This window comes from Apodemus sylvaticus, chromosome 23, assembly GCF_947179515.1.
Source record: "Apodemus sylvaticus chromosome 23, mApoSyl1.1, whole genome shotgun sequence".
NCBI lineage: Eukaryota > Metazoa > Chordata > Mammalia > Rodentia > Muridae > Apodemus > Apodemus sylvaticus.
This window is the reverse complement of record NC_067494.1, coordinates 29,288,956-29,307,746: the sequence shown is the minus strand read 5'-3', so window position 1 is coordinate 29,307,746 and position 18,791 is coordinate 29,288,956. Positions and strand designations below refer to the sequence as shown.

The following is an 18,791-nucleotide window of genomic DNA, read 5'->3' as shown; positions in this document are numbered from 1 at the left end:
TAATAAAGGTATCTGGTCTCTGTGGCATTATTTCAGAGCAAGTGTGGGCGTAGGGAAGTCCTGTACTTTCTATACACTTTGATTCAGTTACTAGACCTGTGACCTGCTAAAACTTTGCTTACAACAAAATTCTGAATTTCATTAAATTGCTTTGATTTTCTGTAGAATTTCCACTAGAAAAAAACGTATATAGCCTCAAGCATCTTTGAAAATACAAACACATCCTTCTTATAAAATTTTCTGTTTAGCACCATGATTTTTGTATTATATAAAAAACATGAGTATCTTTATTTATCTCTCTAGCAATTCTGATCCGATTCGACATTTTTTAATACTGGGAAAAGCACGCATATAGTATTTTGTTACAACTGTGAAAACATTTTAATTATGTACCTGTATTAATTGTTAATAATTAATCAACTCCTACCAATTGTTTAATCTTTTTAACTTATATCCCTTATATCCCAGCACCCATCAACTAGGCTGGTCCTGCGGTCACCACCACACAGCAAGACTGTGGACACAGCACTTAACTTCCCTGTGTAATTCTTTCTTGAAAAATAAAAGGATGAGAATATTGAAGCTGCGTGCTTTAATCAGTTAATAATGTAGAACAGAAGCGTGAAGAGTAAATCTTAAGCTGTGTTAGTCTTCTGGCCTTGTGTGAAAATAACCAATGAAGAGAGCACATGACCAGCATACAGCACTCGCCTCACGTAAGCTGACTTCAGAATTACTCCAGGGTTTACTGAGAAGTAAACCATCAGCCGAGTCTCTGTGCCCTGGGGCTGGAGAGATAAGAAGTCTCTGATGCCATTTTAACAAGTGCCATAGGAAAAACCAAACTCGGGCTGTTTGGTAATCCTTCCTGGCACACAGAGATTTTAATGGAGCCGGCGGCATGGAATCCAACTAAAACATCTATGTTTAGCATGCCACGAGACAGAATAATCACCAAATAGTTAAGAATTTTCAGCAAAGTTAATTTTGATTTTCTTACCAAATGGTGCTAGCATGTGGATTGTATTTTATTGATCACACTTTCTAAGTGACTTATGGAAATGACTAACAGTCAAAGAAAAGTTACTGGTCTTAAGATTTTACTAATGAAGTTGATCCTCCAGCATGGTTGGTAAGCACACTATGGGTGTGCTACATGCATGTAACTTTGTTTTGCAAAGTGGTGTCCCTGCTTCATAGTCCACTATTATTTCTTTAGGTGTGGCTCTTCTTGTACAAGAGTAAGGAGTCACTGTGCCAGTCAGTTCATGGGTCAGCTGCCAATAAGGAAGCCAAGAGAAGTGGGCGGACTTTGGGGTCAGTGGCCAGTGCATGCCAGTTTGCTCCAGTTAACTCTCGAGTGTGGTTTTTAAGATAGTTAGACATCTAGGAACTATATATTATGCTCAGGCAATAGGTACCAAAGTGGTGGGTGAGATTTGGTATTCAGATAAAATTTACTCCTTCCCTTCAATAAGTCTCTCTTAAAATTTTAAACAATATTTTTTTTTAAAAAAATCTTGTAATTAAAAACAATCATGCACAGGCCTTGAATATGAACCCTTCTTCCCCAGGTTACTGTGCAGCAGAGTAAGACCATAGCCAGATTGTCTATGTAATGCATAATAGGTTCCTATTGCACATTTTATGTATGCATATGAAACCTTTATAGCTTTTACCAAATTGTTCTGAGATAACGCGGTACAGGCAGCGGAACTACACCACTGTATTTCACACTCTGCTTTGTTATGTGGCTGTGCAGCCGATGCATAGCTTATATTGAGGTCTCTCTCATCTGTAAAACAGAGAAATGACCGTTCATGAAACTATGAAGCTGATTAAATAAGAAAGAACTATAGTGCTGGCACAATGCTATGGAAAACAGTCAATAACTATATTAGAAAGGTGCTCTGGGGTCATCTAGCTCTGCTGCATTGTCAAGGCCATGACAAGAGAGAGAGAAAAAAACCCAACAAACTTCATTTTATATGCTTGGGGAAGAAGAAACATGATCAAAATATATTGTATGGGGAAAACGTTTTTCAAAGAAATAAATTTAAAAATAATGCTAACGTATGAATGGCGGCACCCTGTACCTCCTCTAGCAACCCACACACCATCTCTGGTGCCGGCCACAATTATTCTCCAGCAGGTGAAAGAGAGGAACAGAACCACTGAATGCAATGGTTCATGCAATGCAATGCAAGGCAGTTCCCTCGCCAGCGGCAAGCTGTGCTCTACCTTTTAGTCCACAAGGCCACTGCACACTCACCTAAGGACCTGGTTGAGTGCTGCAGACTGGGTGGTGAGGAATACTGAGCGCTGGCAGTGCTGAAGGAGGCCCCGTGGCTTCCACAGCCAAGCTTTAGCAATATCCCAATTTTTATGTGCATGTGTGCTTCGCTTCCATGTGTGTGTGTGTGTGTGTGTGTGTGTGTGTGTGTGTACTATGCATACCTAGCAGCTTTGGAGGTGTAAAGGGATGCTGGATGTGGGTGCGGGAACTGAACCTGGGTCCTACAAGAGCAATAAGTGTTCTTCACTGCTGCTGATTCATCTCTCCAGACCCAAGTCTTAACATTTTTATGAAGAGTGTTCCATAGCAAACACTAATCTAGGTAGGCAGTTCATTGATATGTCATGTTTTTCAACAGCATGGTTGATGCTAATTATCACTAAGTAGATATTATAATACAGAGGTGCATAGAGTGAAGATTACATGTCCAACGTGGAACATTTCAATTACAAAACCTTCCCCCATGGTATATAGGGCAGATCCCATTTTAAAAAGGAAAAGCATGAGACGTTACCTTTATTTCTATATAACAATTGTCATATCAAGAAAGAAATGTAATAAAAGTCTTGCAAAATACAATAAAGACATTGCAGGTAAGAAAAATGTTCCTGGTTAAAAATAATCAGGAAGAATCATATGAGCATAACTTTGGAAAGATGAAGAAAGCTGACACAGTTTCTAAGAAATATTCCTACAAGCGTTGGTTGGCATGACAAAAGAAACATGAAAACCGTGGACGAGATGAGCGCGAGCTAAGCCACGTACTTCCAAACATGGCCTCCAGCCGGCAAATCTGTTCAGAAAGCCTCTTAAATATCTGAACAGAAAATGTCTGAAGTTATGTATCTACTTGAAAGAGAAAAAAACATGGGAAGGTACACATTAATAAAGCAAATAAAGGCGTAGCACCAGAAGCCACACTGAAGCTCCATTAACACATGTAATTCTGAAATTTTTTTCAGGTCAGGTAACATAACTGTAAAAGTTACTTAGTCGCTGGAGAAAAGAACAGTGGTGACAGAACTGGAAGGTAACAGGATACAATGTGCTAGAAAGAAATTAGTTGCAAAGAGTTAGTACATAATTAAAGTGATTTAATTATTATTATAAACAGCTTTATTATGAAACCACAGTAAAGAATAAAGAATTGAAAAAAAGCCCTTTACCCAAGAATAAACCACCATATTTAAGAATGACCACAGGGCGAATAGTCATTTACTATTAATACAACTAAACAGGGTTCAATTTACAATGCTCAGAAAACAAGGGTTTTCACGTAGTAATTTTTGAAAATCCAACTGAATAAAGCGAGGAAGAATAAAACCTTCCAGCTGCAGAAAGACTCAGCGACTGAGTGAGATTAAAGGAGTATGTGGTAGGGATGGTGACGTCACTCAGTGGAGATGCTTGCCTTGCAACACAAGGGTTTGGATTCCCTTCCCAGAACCCACATTGAAAAATGCTGGGCATGGTGGTGTGCACTTCAGTCCCTGAGCCGAGAGGCTGCAGGGAGAGAAAGCCGTGACTTCCTGGCCAGTCAGCCTGGTCAGTTACTTGGCGAGTTCCAGGTCAGTGGAAGGCCCTGACTCAAACCAAGCAAAGCAAAACAAGAGAAACAAACGTAGATGGCACCTGAGGGATGATAAATAAGGTTGTCCTTTGTTTGCACGTATGTGCACACGTATGTACCTGCACACACGAATGCTTTCCCTATAATATAATCGTACATAAATACATACACCCAACCACCCCAAAAATATAAAAAGAAAAAAAACAAACAATATGTGATAAAAATGTAAGAAATATATACATATACATATATGTGGGTATGCGTGTGTGTGTGTGTGTGTGTGTGTGTGTGTGTGCAAGCAAGCAAGGGTCTTCTCTGTAATATTATTTTGTCAAGCCTTTCAAAGTTTTAGAGAATATTCTACTTTTTGTGACCTATAAAACTCTAATTTGACTATGTTTCTAAGGTTGGTTACTCATTTTCTTCTTTGGCTTTATACTTTGAGAATCTTAGCCTGAGCATTCATTATAAAATATGTCCAAAACACCAAGGACATCTTTTACTTATGCATGGGGGGTGGTGCTTGGCAGGAAACTGTCAGTTACCCTGATACTGGTATTGATCACAGACTGATAATGCCATCTTTTAGAAGATCACTCCCTTGAAATGGGACTGTAAAATAGGAGAGAGATGGGAGGAATGGCCAAAAAAATCCACATACAACCATAAAGGAAACGGACTCACAGTTCAGAGAGAGCATAAGCTTGGTGTTCAGAGCATAAATTGAATCCTGCTTTATTTGAAAACAAAGCGAAACTAAAAGTTAACAGAGTAATCCACTCTGCAAGTCAAGAAAGAGAAAGAGCCACAACCCAGTTTAACTGATTTAAGAATTATTTCCCAAATGCACTGAGAATAGACACAGCCCAAAGACCATTATTTAGCAAAGTAGTAACAGATTAACATACAGAAGATGCAATGCACTAGATCATGTTCTGGTGTTGGGTTAGCATTGCATGGAGCAATGATTAGAAACAAAATAAAAACTTCTATTTCCTACCTAGATCATTGGCTACCATCTTGGAAAACTTTCTGCTTTGGGTCTTCACTGAAAATAACATTTTAATATAAAATGTCAAAATCTATTCAGAGTACACTAGAAAAATTAAGTATAAATGAAAACAAAATACTTTAAAATAAAGATACTATACCCTTTTCTATAAAATTATTCACTTTTTGTTCATCATCTGAATTGTGTGGCGATGAAGAACCTACACAAATAAAGACAACATGAGGAACGGGCACACGGTCAGTCACAAACAAAACACAGCAACAATCACAGACTAAAATCCTAGTGACCACCAAGAACTGATGATCACAATTATGACTGTTGTAGTACTGCAGTCAATAATATAAAATCTTTTATAGCAGATACTACTATATAAAAATTTATTTCTAATAATTTTTATTTAATACATAATAACTGGACAAAATCTTACTATACTTTGTAAGTTAGAGAACACGGAAAAGAAATATGACATTTAGACACCATTTCAACATTGGATTATTTGCCACTTTTCCAACTGGGGATTACTTTCCCCTAAGCCCTCAGATACTTTACATCCTTCTGATACAACAACATGTAATTATGTAATATTTAAATTTACACACAAGTGACCTTCCTCACTGCAACATCTGGTTTACAACCTATCCTGACCCATGGTGTCTCTCACATGGAGATGTCACCAGTTCAAATTAGCTAAATGAATGAAGCTTTTCTGTTATAGGTAAATAAAAAGATTTCCTTTCTATGCTTAAAAGAATCCCAATCAAAGTAATTAACCTTGTGAACTAGATAGAAAGATAAAAACTTGAACTTGATCCCCCTTCCCCCAAATCATCTTCTTTACTCCGATCAGGGAAATGTTTCCATCCAGAAAAACCTTGCAACATGGGCAGAATACAATCACACACACACAGAGGTTTACAAACAGTATTCCTTGAATAATTCATTTGTTTTTGTCAATAGCTTCTATAGGTTCTCCCAAATCTCATATAGCGCTATCATAAAACCAACATTGATCTCAGTAATACTTCCTGATTAGAAATAGGTGTAGCTGTTTTCACACAAATATAACATACTTAAAGGGTATAATGGCCATAGAAACTTTCACATTTTAAAATATTGTCATTTCTGATATCAAATGGCTTGATAAATTTATGGTAAAATGGATTAATAATAGCTTTATTTTATGTAGGCCATATTAAGATTAATGTCAGGTTAGCAACTCCATAAATAAAATATATATAAAATATAGAGAAATTTTGGTGTTTTCTACACATAAACATGCAATATAGTTGAAAATGCTTACTACTCATTGTTTTAGTTTCTATGACAACACATGACAAGTTTCAAAGTTTATTTAAAGCTGCCAGATTACTGTATTTAAACAAACACTAGACAGCTACATTTACTATTTTCTTCAGAGCAAAATAAACACCAAAAGGCAGCATCTACACCACGCTATGTGTGAAGCTTTAGTTTACAATAGTATACCAGATTCCTGTCTTCTGTCTATACCTATGAATGTGTGAAGCTTTAGTCTACAATAGTATACCAGATTCCTGTCTTCTGTCTATACCTATGAATGTGTGAAGCTTTAGTCTACAATAGTATACCAGATTCCTGTCTTCTGTATATACCTATGAATGTGTGAAGCTTTAGTTTACAATAGTATACCAGATTCCTGTCTTCTGTCTATACCTATGAACATGCATCACAGACAGAGCGCACATCTATGGTGCCAGCCTAGCCAACCCAAGCATCCCCGGCCCCCTGCTGCTTGCTTGTGGCCACTTCTGTTTATGTGGTGTATCCAGCTGCAGGCAGCAATGACCTCAGCTCCAGACAGACCACTGGGTTATTTTAAAATAAATGCAAAGGGAAGCTCTCTCTGTTTTCTGAAGAGAGCTTTTATAGTAATTATCTGAGCAGCTGACCACATTGATTACAGTATTTAAAAGGTACTCAGTTTCCTCCATTTGCATGCCTAATTTTTGGTCAACACATAAGTTTGATAGAAGGCACATGGGTACTTACACTTTTAAATACTGATCTCATTTTAGTACTAATGAAAGACTCAAGTTCCAATTCTGTTTTATACATATAATTTTTCTTTCATATAAATACTAACTTTTAAAATATTAACTATTGTTTTTTAATAATTTACAATGTGCCACTTGGCAATTTTATTTCTTTATAGCCTATCTCATAGTAAGTATTTCAGAAAAGTATTTTTGTTATTTTCATGGTAATGAAAAAAAATAGCAAAAAATCAAACCAAAGTCTGGTCACATCTAGTTTCAGAACATAGGAGGCAGAGCCCAACCTGGTTTGCAGAGCCCCAGGCTAGCCAAGCCTATCTCAAAATACAAAAAATACAGAAATTAAGAAAAAATGTGATTTTTTGAGTGAATTCAATCAGTTTATCATTAGGCTTTAATTTGCTGGAAAGAAAACTAAATTATAATAAATGTTCCTTTACTTCCCAATTAGGGAGTAAAAATGGGTATGGGCAAAGCAACTATAAATGTTAAGAGTAAGGGAGTCAGGCTGCAACAACTAAGAGCACCACTACCTACGTAACAGAGACACACAGCCACATCCAGTGCGCCTGGCACATTGTGGTGCTGACTTCCACGTGCCAGGCCTGCACACTGACATGCACGTGTTTTAGAAGCCAGGCCTCCCTCTGAAGTTTGGGATGTTTCCTTGGTGTGTGAGAACAGACTTGATTCCTCAGAGAATTCTGAGCAGAAGCAGAGGCCATCCAAATCATAAGGTTTATATTTAAGAGTAAAAACTCAGGTCTTATCTATTTCCTTGAGGTTACAACTTTAACTCCATATTCTAAACTGGATAGAAGACTTAGAATCAATGGTAACAGGTAGACTCATGTCAAGGTTAAAGTTAAACTGAGTTTTCATCTGAACCAATAAGAAAATGAATTTTAAAATGTTGAGCCACGTGTGAGTTTCCTCTACTTTGAGGATCTCTGGAGTAGGACTTAGAGTACAAATTTATGCACTTTCTATCCCTTTGCATTTATTTAAAACTATGTGTTACTTTTAAATGTTCCATGTATCCGCCATTTTAAGTTTTGGTAAAGGATGAAGAGATGAACAGATGAACAGATGTATCTGTGCTGAATATAACTCAACAAGCTATCGGCCTGAGTGTGGCAGCTCCATGTTCAAACTGCCTGCTGCAGCCAGGTCCTTAGCACATCGACAGATGCCGGTGCTGGTTAAGCAGAGAGGCACTGAGTGCACTTGGAAGGAACGATGAAGACACATTAAGTTCTAACTCTAGCTGTGGAAAGGTTTCAGTCCTACACAAGGGGAAACTCCTTGCTGCCACACACAGCCTTCCTGGTGGTGGCGGAGGTGAGTGAGGCTTCTGTGCCTCTGTGTTTTAGGAGTTTAATGAGCAAACAAAATAGGAGGATTACAAAACAAGACACCTGTGTGGAGAGCCTATGTGAGTGGACATCCATGTATGTGTGAGTACATGTTCATGTGTGTGGTGGGGTGTATGTGTGTGCACACACACATGTGAATGTGCGCATGCACTCACATGTGCATAACATGTGGAGGCTAAAGAACAACCCTAGATGACATTCCAAGGGCACTGGCCACCTTGTGTTTGAGGCAGAGGCTCTTGTCCAGAAACCTGCCATGCAGGTGAGCCTCAAGGACCCCTGTGTGAACTTCCCCAGGGCTGGGATGACAGGAACACACCACTATTTTTAGCTTTTCTGTGTGGTTCAGTGGACAACCTCACATCTCCCGAGAGCCAAGCTTGCCTCCCTAGTGCACTCTAATTTTGAAAGATGAAATGATCAATTTGTGCAATATTAGAAAAAAAACAATTATAAAAAGAAAACACAAAGGCTTTTTACTAACTTGGGGCTAATCAAGTGCAAACTGAAATGTGAGAGTGATGTGAAATATTCCTGCAGTACGCCTCACGTTACAATTCATTCCAATATAGGAGAATGGCCAGTAAAAGACAGAAACCTAAACATGGTGTTACTTGTGCCAAGAAACATCTTTCTACGAGGAAGCTAATGAAGATTCCTAGGTAGAAAAATAAATTTAATTAAAATAATAAAGTCAAATTTACTAGAGATTAGCAAAGCCTCAATCTCTTACAATAACGAATTCAAGATTTTATTTTCTAAGAATTCTCAAGTGTACTTAAAAACAATATTGCTAAGAAATATTAATATATACATGGGTCATACAGAGAACCATCTGCAAACAAAAAAGAGATGCTTTAATAAGCTCATAAATATACCAGAAATGACCTCAATCAAAATGAAAAAGCACATCTGAGTAGGCTTCAATATTCCCAAGAGTCCATCCCTCCACCTCAGGTTACATCAATCAAAGCCTTTAGTAACACTCGGGGTCCTGGGTTTGATCCCTATCATGTGCAAAAACGGAAAAAAAATCTGTCACGGCATCAGAATGGATATGATAATAGCTACTGAAAGACTGAATTTTCAACTTAAAAACAAACATCTTTTCTCTGATTTACTCCATTCTAGTAACCATTGCCAGTAGTATCTAGAGGCATAGATATAGAAGTATCTAGAAGCATTTCCAGAAGTATCTAGAAGCCTAACTAGAACATCTACTTAAGGATAAGAAAAACACATATTTAACACTGCGAATGTAAGAGAGCTAACTGGGTAGCCATACAACTCTGAGCAGACAGTGATGGATTTTTAATTAGCACATGCTGCTTCTTTACACTTATTAAAGCAGTTAAAACTTTAAGACAGGTGATATGTTTCTCATATGTAAATTTAAGTGTTGATAAAAAGATATACCAACATGCCATCTTAGTTTTTTAAAAGAATCATAATTATTAATGAAATAAAACCAGGTTACCGGAAGTAGGAGATTTGCATCGATCCTCTGGGACGACAGTCCCTTCGGTGATGTCACACAGGCCCGCTGAAAGGCAAAGCAAGAGCACATGAGCCCACGCAGTTCACACACCTGGCCTCCTCCTTACAGGGGCCACTTTGAAGGCAGACAACAGATTCTGGCAGTGAGGGAGCTTGGAATGGGAACATTCTGGCAATAAAATACATTCAGTTACTACAGCTGGAACCTGCCCGACAGGGATGTAGAAATGGTTTCCAGTGAGACCCTTTGTTGTTCTTTAAGGATACAGACATGATGCAGGGATGTACAGGCATGTGACATGCTCTTTTAAATTTTGCAAGGAAGAAGAAACACTTAAGCTTGGTGATTTTTTTTTAATCCCCAAAATCCTCAACTTAAATTTCTAAATGGTTTTCCTCAAGTAAATCTTGACTATGTCATTTAAACATTTTAAAATAGTTATGAGAATATTTTGAATCTCTTAAATTTATATTTCACATTGCCCATCCTATATAGTATCCCTCTTAAAAACTATATCACATTATTAAAACCTCTTAAGAAAGCCTTTCCTCAACTATATGTAAAGAATATAAATTATATATGATTCATACTATAAGTTGGCCTAAATTATAAAAACACTGCAAAGTATTTTATGAGGAGGTAAAGAGAAAGGATGAACTAAAACGGAGGATCACGGGAAAGCCACATGGAGAGCCATTCCATCACGAGCGAGCAGTAACAATAATCAAGCAAGCAAAGGCAGGTATGCTGCAGAGGCCAATGATGCTGCTCCCGGAAGCCAGACGACTTAACAAAACTGCCAGTATCTGCTGAGACGCCTGCCTATGAGCAGGCGGTCTGGAAGGTGCCCGAGCCCCACGTCCACCACAACAGTACAGGTTATGCTACTCTGAGATGCCTGCCAGAACTGGACGGTAAGACCTTTCTTTTGAAGACGCCACATACTTCGACTGCACAGAAACCAAGCCTCCCTGGTGGCTGGCATTCGGAGCTGGAAAGTGCTATGTGGGCTTCCTGGGAGGAGTCGCCAAGTACCTTACCCAGCTGCCCTTCTGAGCTACAGGCTGACCTGCCAGGCCTGGTGTGAAACACTGGCAGCACTCACGGGGTCACCACACAAACCAACTTCTAATTGTATTCGAGGCCTACTCCACAGGAGGAAATTTATGCTCGGGACTCTGAAAGAGATCAAAACTCTGTGCCAGGGAGGTGACGGTGTGTGTGTATATGCATGTGTGTCTGCGTGCATATTCATACACATAGTAGTGTATGTGCATCTGTGTGTATGTATGAAGGTGTGTCTGTGCATGTGTGTTATCTGTCTGTTCTGTGCATGTGCATGCAATTTACTACTGATGCTTTGCTAAGTTGATATAGTGCCAAACTATCTTTTTTAAAAAAAATTATTTACTTAATGTATGAGTGCTCTGCTGTGTATACCTCTGTATGCCAGAAGAGGGCGTCAGATCCCATCACACATGGTTGTGAGCCACCATGTATTTGCTGGGAATTGAACTTAGGACCTCTGGAAGAGCAGGCAGTGCTCTTAACCTCTGAGTCATCTTACCAGCCCCCAAAGTGCCTTCTAAACAGTTATGTTTATATTCACAGATCAACGCTCTGTGCCTTTCTAGAGAATCTTTTTGCAGTGGGTGACAGTTGAGGGAGAGACTGATATCTTGTCAAACCTTTGAGAATACTAGCCCTGAGTGCTCGGGCCTCAACAGAACATCTGTACTAATTCTACTCAGGCTTAGGGAGCAGTGCAGATGTGTGGGAAGAGAGAATACAGAGCTGAGGGTTAGGAGCAGTGTGTCAACTGCCACCTTCTGAGCATGGTACTGTTGTTGTACCCAAGAGCTCACAGCAGAAGAGTTACGTCAACAAGATGTCACATCACTGGGCCAATCAGCATCCCATGAGGGTGGTGCCAGGGGGTCATGAGGCCCCACTGCTCTTTGCAGAGTAATAGGCAGCTAATGGTTATTGAAGGAGTGGAGGGCACATTTCTCATTGGTTTAATACTTTGTAGACTGCTCTTATTCAAGTAAATAACCTTCCCTGCCCATGCTCATGAAAGCAACTCTGACTAAATATACTGGGATAGACAAATGGATGGAAACACACATGCACACACACACACAGACACACACACAAATGCATACATACACAAAGACACATACAAACACACACAAAGACACACAGTCACACACAGATGCATAAGAGACACAAACAAGACACAGATGCACACACACACACAAAGACATACAGATACACATATACACAAAGATATACAGATACACAAGCACACACTTGTACACATATACATGCACACACAGACACACATGTACAAACTTACACATACATGCAAACATACATGCACAAGCATACACGCATCATTAAAATATTGGGAGATTATTGGGAAATTTGGATTAGCTCAGAAACTGTACAACACATTAAAACTTCAGACGAAGTCAGGGGTCACATGTATGTGCATTGGAGCAGTATCTGCTTTCCTCTTATTTAAAAAATAACAATCTTATAAGTGATATGGATGCTAAGAAAACTTTTATGGTTATAATTTTCAGACAATCTGAGTACCAATTTCATCTTTCAAATGTGGTTTATAGGCTCAATTATGTATTATCTATCTTCATTCCTGACTGAGAATCAGTGTTTTTTAAAAGTCCACATCGTTTAAGAGTTCCAGATTTTAAAAAAAAAAAAAAACCAAACTACTACTTAAGAGTTTTAAGACAATAGGATTAATTTTAAGTTTGTATTCAACCTGGCAAAATACTTGTTCATAATCATGAACCCTTGAGATAGGACTATAATTAAAGACTTCTAAATGGCAGTGAGAGTTTACAAGCTAAATATACTTAGTTACAAGTATTTACAACAATAGTAACTTTGGGGATTTTAATCTCCCAGTAATTTTGACAATACTACATTCTCAATGCACTATAAGTTCTACAGAACTTCAGAAACACTGTATAATAAAACACCATTTCAGGGGCAGGAGAGATGACTTGGTCAGAGAGATGACTTGCATGCTACACAAGGGTGAGGACCTGAACTCAGATGCCACAACCCATGTAGAAGCCAGGTGGGAGAGATCTGTAATCCCAGCACCGATAAGGTTTGAATCTTTGGAGTCTAGACAAATCAAGGAATTCCAATTTTTTGAAGCCACAGTCACCGACCCCCAAAGCAACAAATAATTGAAGATGAAACTCCATATACACCAATGCACATGTTCATATACACACATATCTATAACGATCATTTTAAAATAGCCTAGGACAAGATTAAGGGGCCCAATTAAAAAAAGTGGACTTATACAATTCAATACGAATGTTCAACACATTGTAACACATTACATGCATTAACGACAACACACACCAGAGCCCCCATCTCTCTGCTGTGCTCAGACTCAGGCTCCTCCAGCACTCATGGTAGAAGTCAGACTCTATCACGTGATATCCTCCCTCTCCTTTGCATCCTCTTCTTCCCGTCTGCCTTCCATCCCCTTAGCTCGCTACCGGAGTCACACAGTAAGTTGTGGTCAAAGAAGTCACATGTTTGCCCAGAGTGAGGTGTCGCAGCCACCATATGGGCTGTGCTCAGTGTGCTGCCTCCGTTACCTACTGCACGAACGAATGAACTTCCTGTGGAGCAATCCCAAGGTAGGATGCTGGGCTGCAGGGAAACCCTGACAGTAAAATTCACGCAACGAAAGTAGGAGCTACAGTTTCCAACCTTTCCTGCTGCCACGTGCAGTAATTATCCTTCAAACAGTGCAGATTTTAGTGAGTTTGCCTTCTCCTTCAATATCCAAATAGGAAACATAATTTACTATTTAAAATACTTAACAGCGGAATTATTGAGTGAACTATTTACCAGAGTGTGTACTCTATACTAGGCATGCCAAGGCATGAAAACTAGCATGGCATTGCTATAATACAACTACTGAAAACTCAGGGTGGGCCAGATTCATTCTCAGGCAGCAGTTTGCTGAGTCAAAGTTATGCTAATCAATCAATCAAAGTGTCACTTTGAACTAGGGACTTTAAGTCAATGGTGCTGGTCTGGTTAGAAAAAATATCACAGAACTCAGCATTAAATACCTATTTAACTTCATGAAATGTGTAGTTACCAGATTTAAAAGTAGATGGTGTGCATGGGAGAAGGCTTAGCAGGAAAAACACTTGCAACCCAAACCTGACAATCTGAGCTCAGTTCCTGGAGTACAGGTAAAAAGGCAGGAGAGAAACAACTCTATACATTTGTCCTGACTCTCATATACATGCTACATAAACAATAAAAACACATTTTCTATAACTAATCATGTATATTCATCTATTGCATGTGTGCACATGTGCATGGGGTGCACACACATTTTGAAGGCAGTGCATACCTGAAGGACAACTTGTGGGAACTCGTTCACTTGCTATACTTTTGGGTTCAGAACTGCACCCAGGTCATGAGACTTGGCAGCAAGCGTCTTACCTGCCGAGCTATCTGCCAGCACCCCTTTTATCTTCCAGTACCCCTTTACAGTCTTGTCTCTGGACCTATTACACTGAACACACACACTTCTTATAATCTCACTTTCTATGGCTTCAATTACAATTGTTCACCTGAACTGAAATATTAAAGGATAAATTCTAGAAGTAATTCTAAATTTTAAGCTAGGTGCTTCTTTCTTTCAGTATTATGCTGAAATCGCACTGCACAGGCCTCGAATCGTTATGCCATCCTAACATGCATGTTCTTGCCCAATAGTCACTAGAAAACATTAGTCCTGTGTACTGACTATATCCTCACAGTGCTGTAGAGCTGATGGCCAAGCAGCTCATAAAGGTGCACATGCTAACGTTCCTTCCAGAGCTACAAACTGCTTTGACGGACCATGACATATCACCAACAGGGGGAGGACGAATACACTCAGTGAGACATTTAGAAATAGACACACCATGTACACAAAGCTTTAACTATAGACTATTAATCTTCACTTTACTGTTAGTGATAATCTTGCTGTGCCTCATACCAAGGACAAAAATCCACAATACACAGAAGGTCTGAAATGGGCTCAGATCTTCCCTAGGGTCCAGCATCCCTGTGACAGTTTTACAGTTTTCATTATGAAGCCTCAACCCATATCTCAAGTAGTAATACAACTGTAATGTAGTAGTTAACATATTCAAACTTCAAATGATAATATTTTATTTCATAAAGCAAATTCCTAAGTGACCCTAGAGTCTTAATCAAAATAAGACTATATCTGCTGGTAGAAAATCCAATTCTCCATTCAGACTGACCTATTAAAAACAGTGAAGAACAGTGTAATAGTACTTGTGCTACAGATCAAGAACTCACTACAAAAAGAGAAGAAAAGGAAAGTGAGGGAAAAGGAAAAAAAAAGGCAAGCAAGCAGCAAGTAAGTTAGCTAGGTGCCATAGCATGTGTCTGCAGACCCTCTGCTGGTGGGGCGTGTGTGTGTGTGTGTGTGTGTGTGTGTGTGTGTGTATGTGTATATGTGTGGGTGTGTATGTATGTGTGTATATGTATGTGTATGCATGTATGTGTGGATGTGTGTGTGGATGTGTATGCATACGCGTGGGTGTGCACACTTGTGTGTGCATGCGTGCTTGTGTGTGCATGCATGTGTATGCATGCATGTGTGTATGCATGTGAGTGTGTGTGTATGCATGTGTGTGTGTGTGTGGATGTGTGAGAGAGAGAGGTGGTGCACAGGCAGGTACTCCTAGTCTCCTAACCTTTCAGTTTTGAGACAGGGTTCCAGCAGTCAACCTTGAGCTTGAGGAGATCCTCAGGCCTCAACCTCTGACACCCTAAAATAGTGGGCATGCACCCCAGCACTAATTAATCAGTACAACTAACGAATTTTAATACAAATTACTGTACAGTTAATTTTATATGGAAAATAAGTAAGACTTTTTTGGGATTAGAGGCACAAATATTCTCAAGATATTATAGGAACCATTTAAAAATAATGAGCCCTCCTTCCCTTCCCTTCCACGAGGCAAAGCTTCTTCTACCACAGACATGTATATCCCCAGGCCTAAAGTTTAATTTTGACTAAGAAAGCTTAAATAATAATGAAATGAGGCATAATTATAATGGGAAATATCTTAAACTAATAAAAACTTCAAATAGTTCTCATATGCCTAATGTCTAATTCTTCCTTATAAAATGAAGTAAATAAGAATATAAATATTATTATTGGATTTATAGAATAAAGTAGGAATGCAGTAAAATTTAAGAAAAAGTTTAATGGTATAATTAAACTTGTCGATATCCTTAGATAAGTTTGGACATCTAATTACTAGCAATTTAATATAAACTTCCTAAAGTATAAAGGGGGAATTAATTTTAAGACTAGTAAGATTTTTATGTTTGTAAAACCTGAACTTTTTTGTTCTCCAGAAAAAAAAACTGTAATGAAAATATTTTAATATTCTTTAATTTTTTTTTAAAGATTTCATTTACACCATTTAGTATACCATTCCTGTCCTCTGACTCAATGAAGATGGCACTGGATTCCATTACAGATGGTTGTGAGCTAGCATGTGGTTGCTAGGAATTGAACCCAGGACTTCTGGAAGAGCAGTCAGTATCCTTAACTGCTGAGCTGTCTCTCCATCCCCCAATATTCTTGTATAAATATTTTTGCCTTTTCTTTATAAAGAAGTTGGGTTGAGGCATACTGTTTAAATAGCTGTTATGACTTTAGTCTTATATATAAAGTATTTTAGTTAGTAAAATAAAAAGGGCAGCAATGATTTTACAAAGAACAAAAGTGCCAAGACATAAACGACTTACTTATGACAGAAGAGCGGAGTTTTTTCACAGATTCAGAATACAAGCTAGACAGGCCGCACATGCAAGGAGTCCCAAGCAGCACACCTCAGTGAGCGATGGGGGTGGGGGGAGGGAGAGAAACGAGACAGACACTAGATGGCATGGTTGGAACAGTTTCTGCTGAAGATAACACAGCAAAATGATCCGACTCACAGACAAAAAACAAACTCAGAAAAGAAAAGGATAATGATAGAAAAACTTAGTATTACCTTTTCTGTTTGTTTGCTTGTATTTCTCCTGTATTACAAACTTGATGGCTATCAGTAGCCAAAAATGTACCGAGAGCAACAAAACAATCTCAGTGAGAATTTGTAATGTGTGTGGGGTGCTGTGTGTGTGTGGGGTGTTTATACATGAATACTTATTTGTGGTGCTGCAGATGAAGCCCGGAGCTTTGCAGACATTATTGGGCAAATATTCTACCCCCGACTGCTCTGAGTGAATGAGAACTTTAATTCCGTTGGACTGAAGAGAATGTTTAGACAGTCCCCCAAACAGTGTTCCAGTGCTCACCAGTTAACCAAGCTAAGTAGGGTTCTTCCTGACCCGTGGTCTAGCTGGGAAGGCCCACAGGAAAACTAAGCTCACATTTCAATTATTGCTAGAGGTCTCATATGTATAAAGTTATTTGCTGTATGTCATAAAGTGAAAACAGACAAGGGGTGCAGGATACCTAGCTAGAAATACTTGTATACTCTATGCTCTAAGAAGTATCAGCATTAAAACCTTTAACATTAACACTAGATACTTAGCAAACACTGAAGAATGCTAGAGAGATCTTTTTTTTTTCTGTTTTTTTTTTTTTTTTTTGAATTTTGTTTGTTTGTTTGCTTTTGAGACAGGGTTTCTCTGTGTAGCCCTGGCTGTCCTGGAGCTTACTCTGTAGACCAGGCTAGCCTCAAATTCAGAAATCCGCCTGCCTCAGATTCCCAGAGTGCTGGGATTGCAGGTGTGTGCCACCACTGCTGCCCGGCTTAGAGAGATCTTTTGAAAATCAGTATGTAATCACCTCTGATCACCTCTGTGGCTATACTTTCACACAAGGAGTCATTACTTGGATTTAAATAGTTAAAATCCAATTATTGGCTTACAAAAACCAAACAATAAAACTTTGAAATATATTTCTACTCTGTAATAACTGGGAATATATTCCTAGCATCAGGCTGATTCTCTCCGGACATTAAATAAAACCCTAGATTATTAAGAACAAGAACTAAGATGTATCTCTAAGGAGGCTTTGTCATTCTCACTCAGTTCAATCAGACGGGCTGCTGCTTAACTGCAGCCCACAGACATGAGGGTCCCATGCATGTGAGGCTCACAGCAGCTAAAACTCAGGGAGCCTTGCTTTGCTTTTTACCTCCTGAAGGCTGTCGAGATTTACGGGGCGAACGAGGTTCTCTCCGATAAGGATCATTTGAGCCGTAGAGTTCAATGGTGCTGAGGTTGAGCAGGACTGCTTTCTGGAGGTAGTCAACCATTGCAATGCCATTACAGTTGCCGAAAACCACCCTGGTGACAAGAAACGCATAGATATTTTAGTGCAAACAAGTTATTAAGAAGAAACTATAGAGCTGAAGAAAATAGGGTGATGCAGAAAAATCTTTATTCATTTATGTGTGTGTGTGTGTGTGTGTGTGTGTGTGTGTGTGTGTGTGTGTGTTATGTGGAGCTCACATATGGAGGTTAGAGAAAGCACCCCTGGAAGTGGGTCTCTCCTTCCACCTTGGGATCTAGGTTTTTGCCTCAGTTGCCTGAAACTAAAGACAAGTGTAGACATGGAAACACCGAACGCATGGCCCTTCTCAAGGAACTGATCACATGTCTGTAGAAATCATTTATAGCGTTAAATCAAGTATCAATACCATTTCTAAGAACATTTGGCACAGAAGATGAAGTTTTATCAGAAATAAACCCTCATACACCAAGCAATGTAACATCTATTTTCTGCCCCTTGGAAAATGGAATTATAGATTGGGTACTTCTGGTAATTCTTCTGTCAAAATAAGAAGGAAGTATTATTCTTGGGAGACTCTATTTGAGGTGTTGAAAATATTTTCTTCATTAAAGTTTAGGGACTACAATGTAATCTCTCATGAATAAATGATTCCTATTCTG

The 18,791-nt window shown here is 38.9% G+C and overlaps 1 protein-coding gene across 5 annotated transcripts in view; it reads right to left on the bottom strand.

Moving 5' to 3' along the window:
• The window catches only part of Stxbp5 (syntaxin binding protein 5), a 147,888-nt gene that overhangs the window by 24,066 nt on the left and 105,031 nt on the right, over nt 1-18,791 (bottom strand). For 2 of the 5 annotated variants that reach the window (XM_052169261.1, XM_052169262.1), the window contains exons 18-19: nt 18,034-18,185; nt 9,765-9,830 (exon numbers count right to left, since the gene is read on the bottom strand). In XM_052169261.1, coding sequence (XP_052025221.1) covers nt 9,765-9,830; nt 18,034-18,185 — 218 coding nt within the window. Of the gene's footprint in view, nt 1-4,866; nt 4,915-5,017; nt 5,078-9,764; nt 9,831-18,033; nt 18,186-18,791 lie in introns of all 5 variants that reach the window. The other 3 variants (XM_052169259.1, XM_052169260.1, XM_052169263.1) reach the window with 3 other exon arrangements.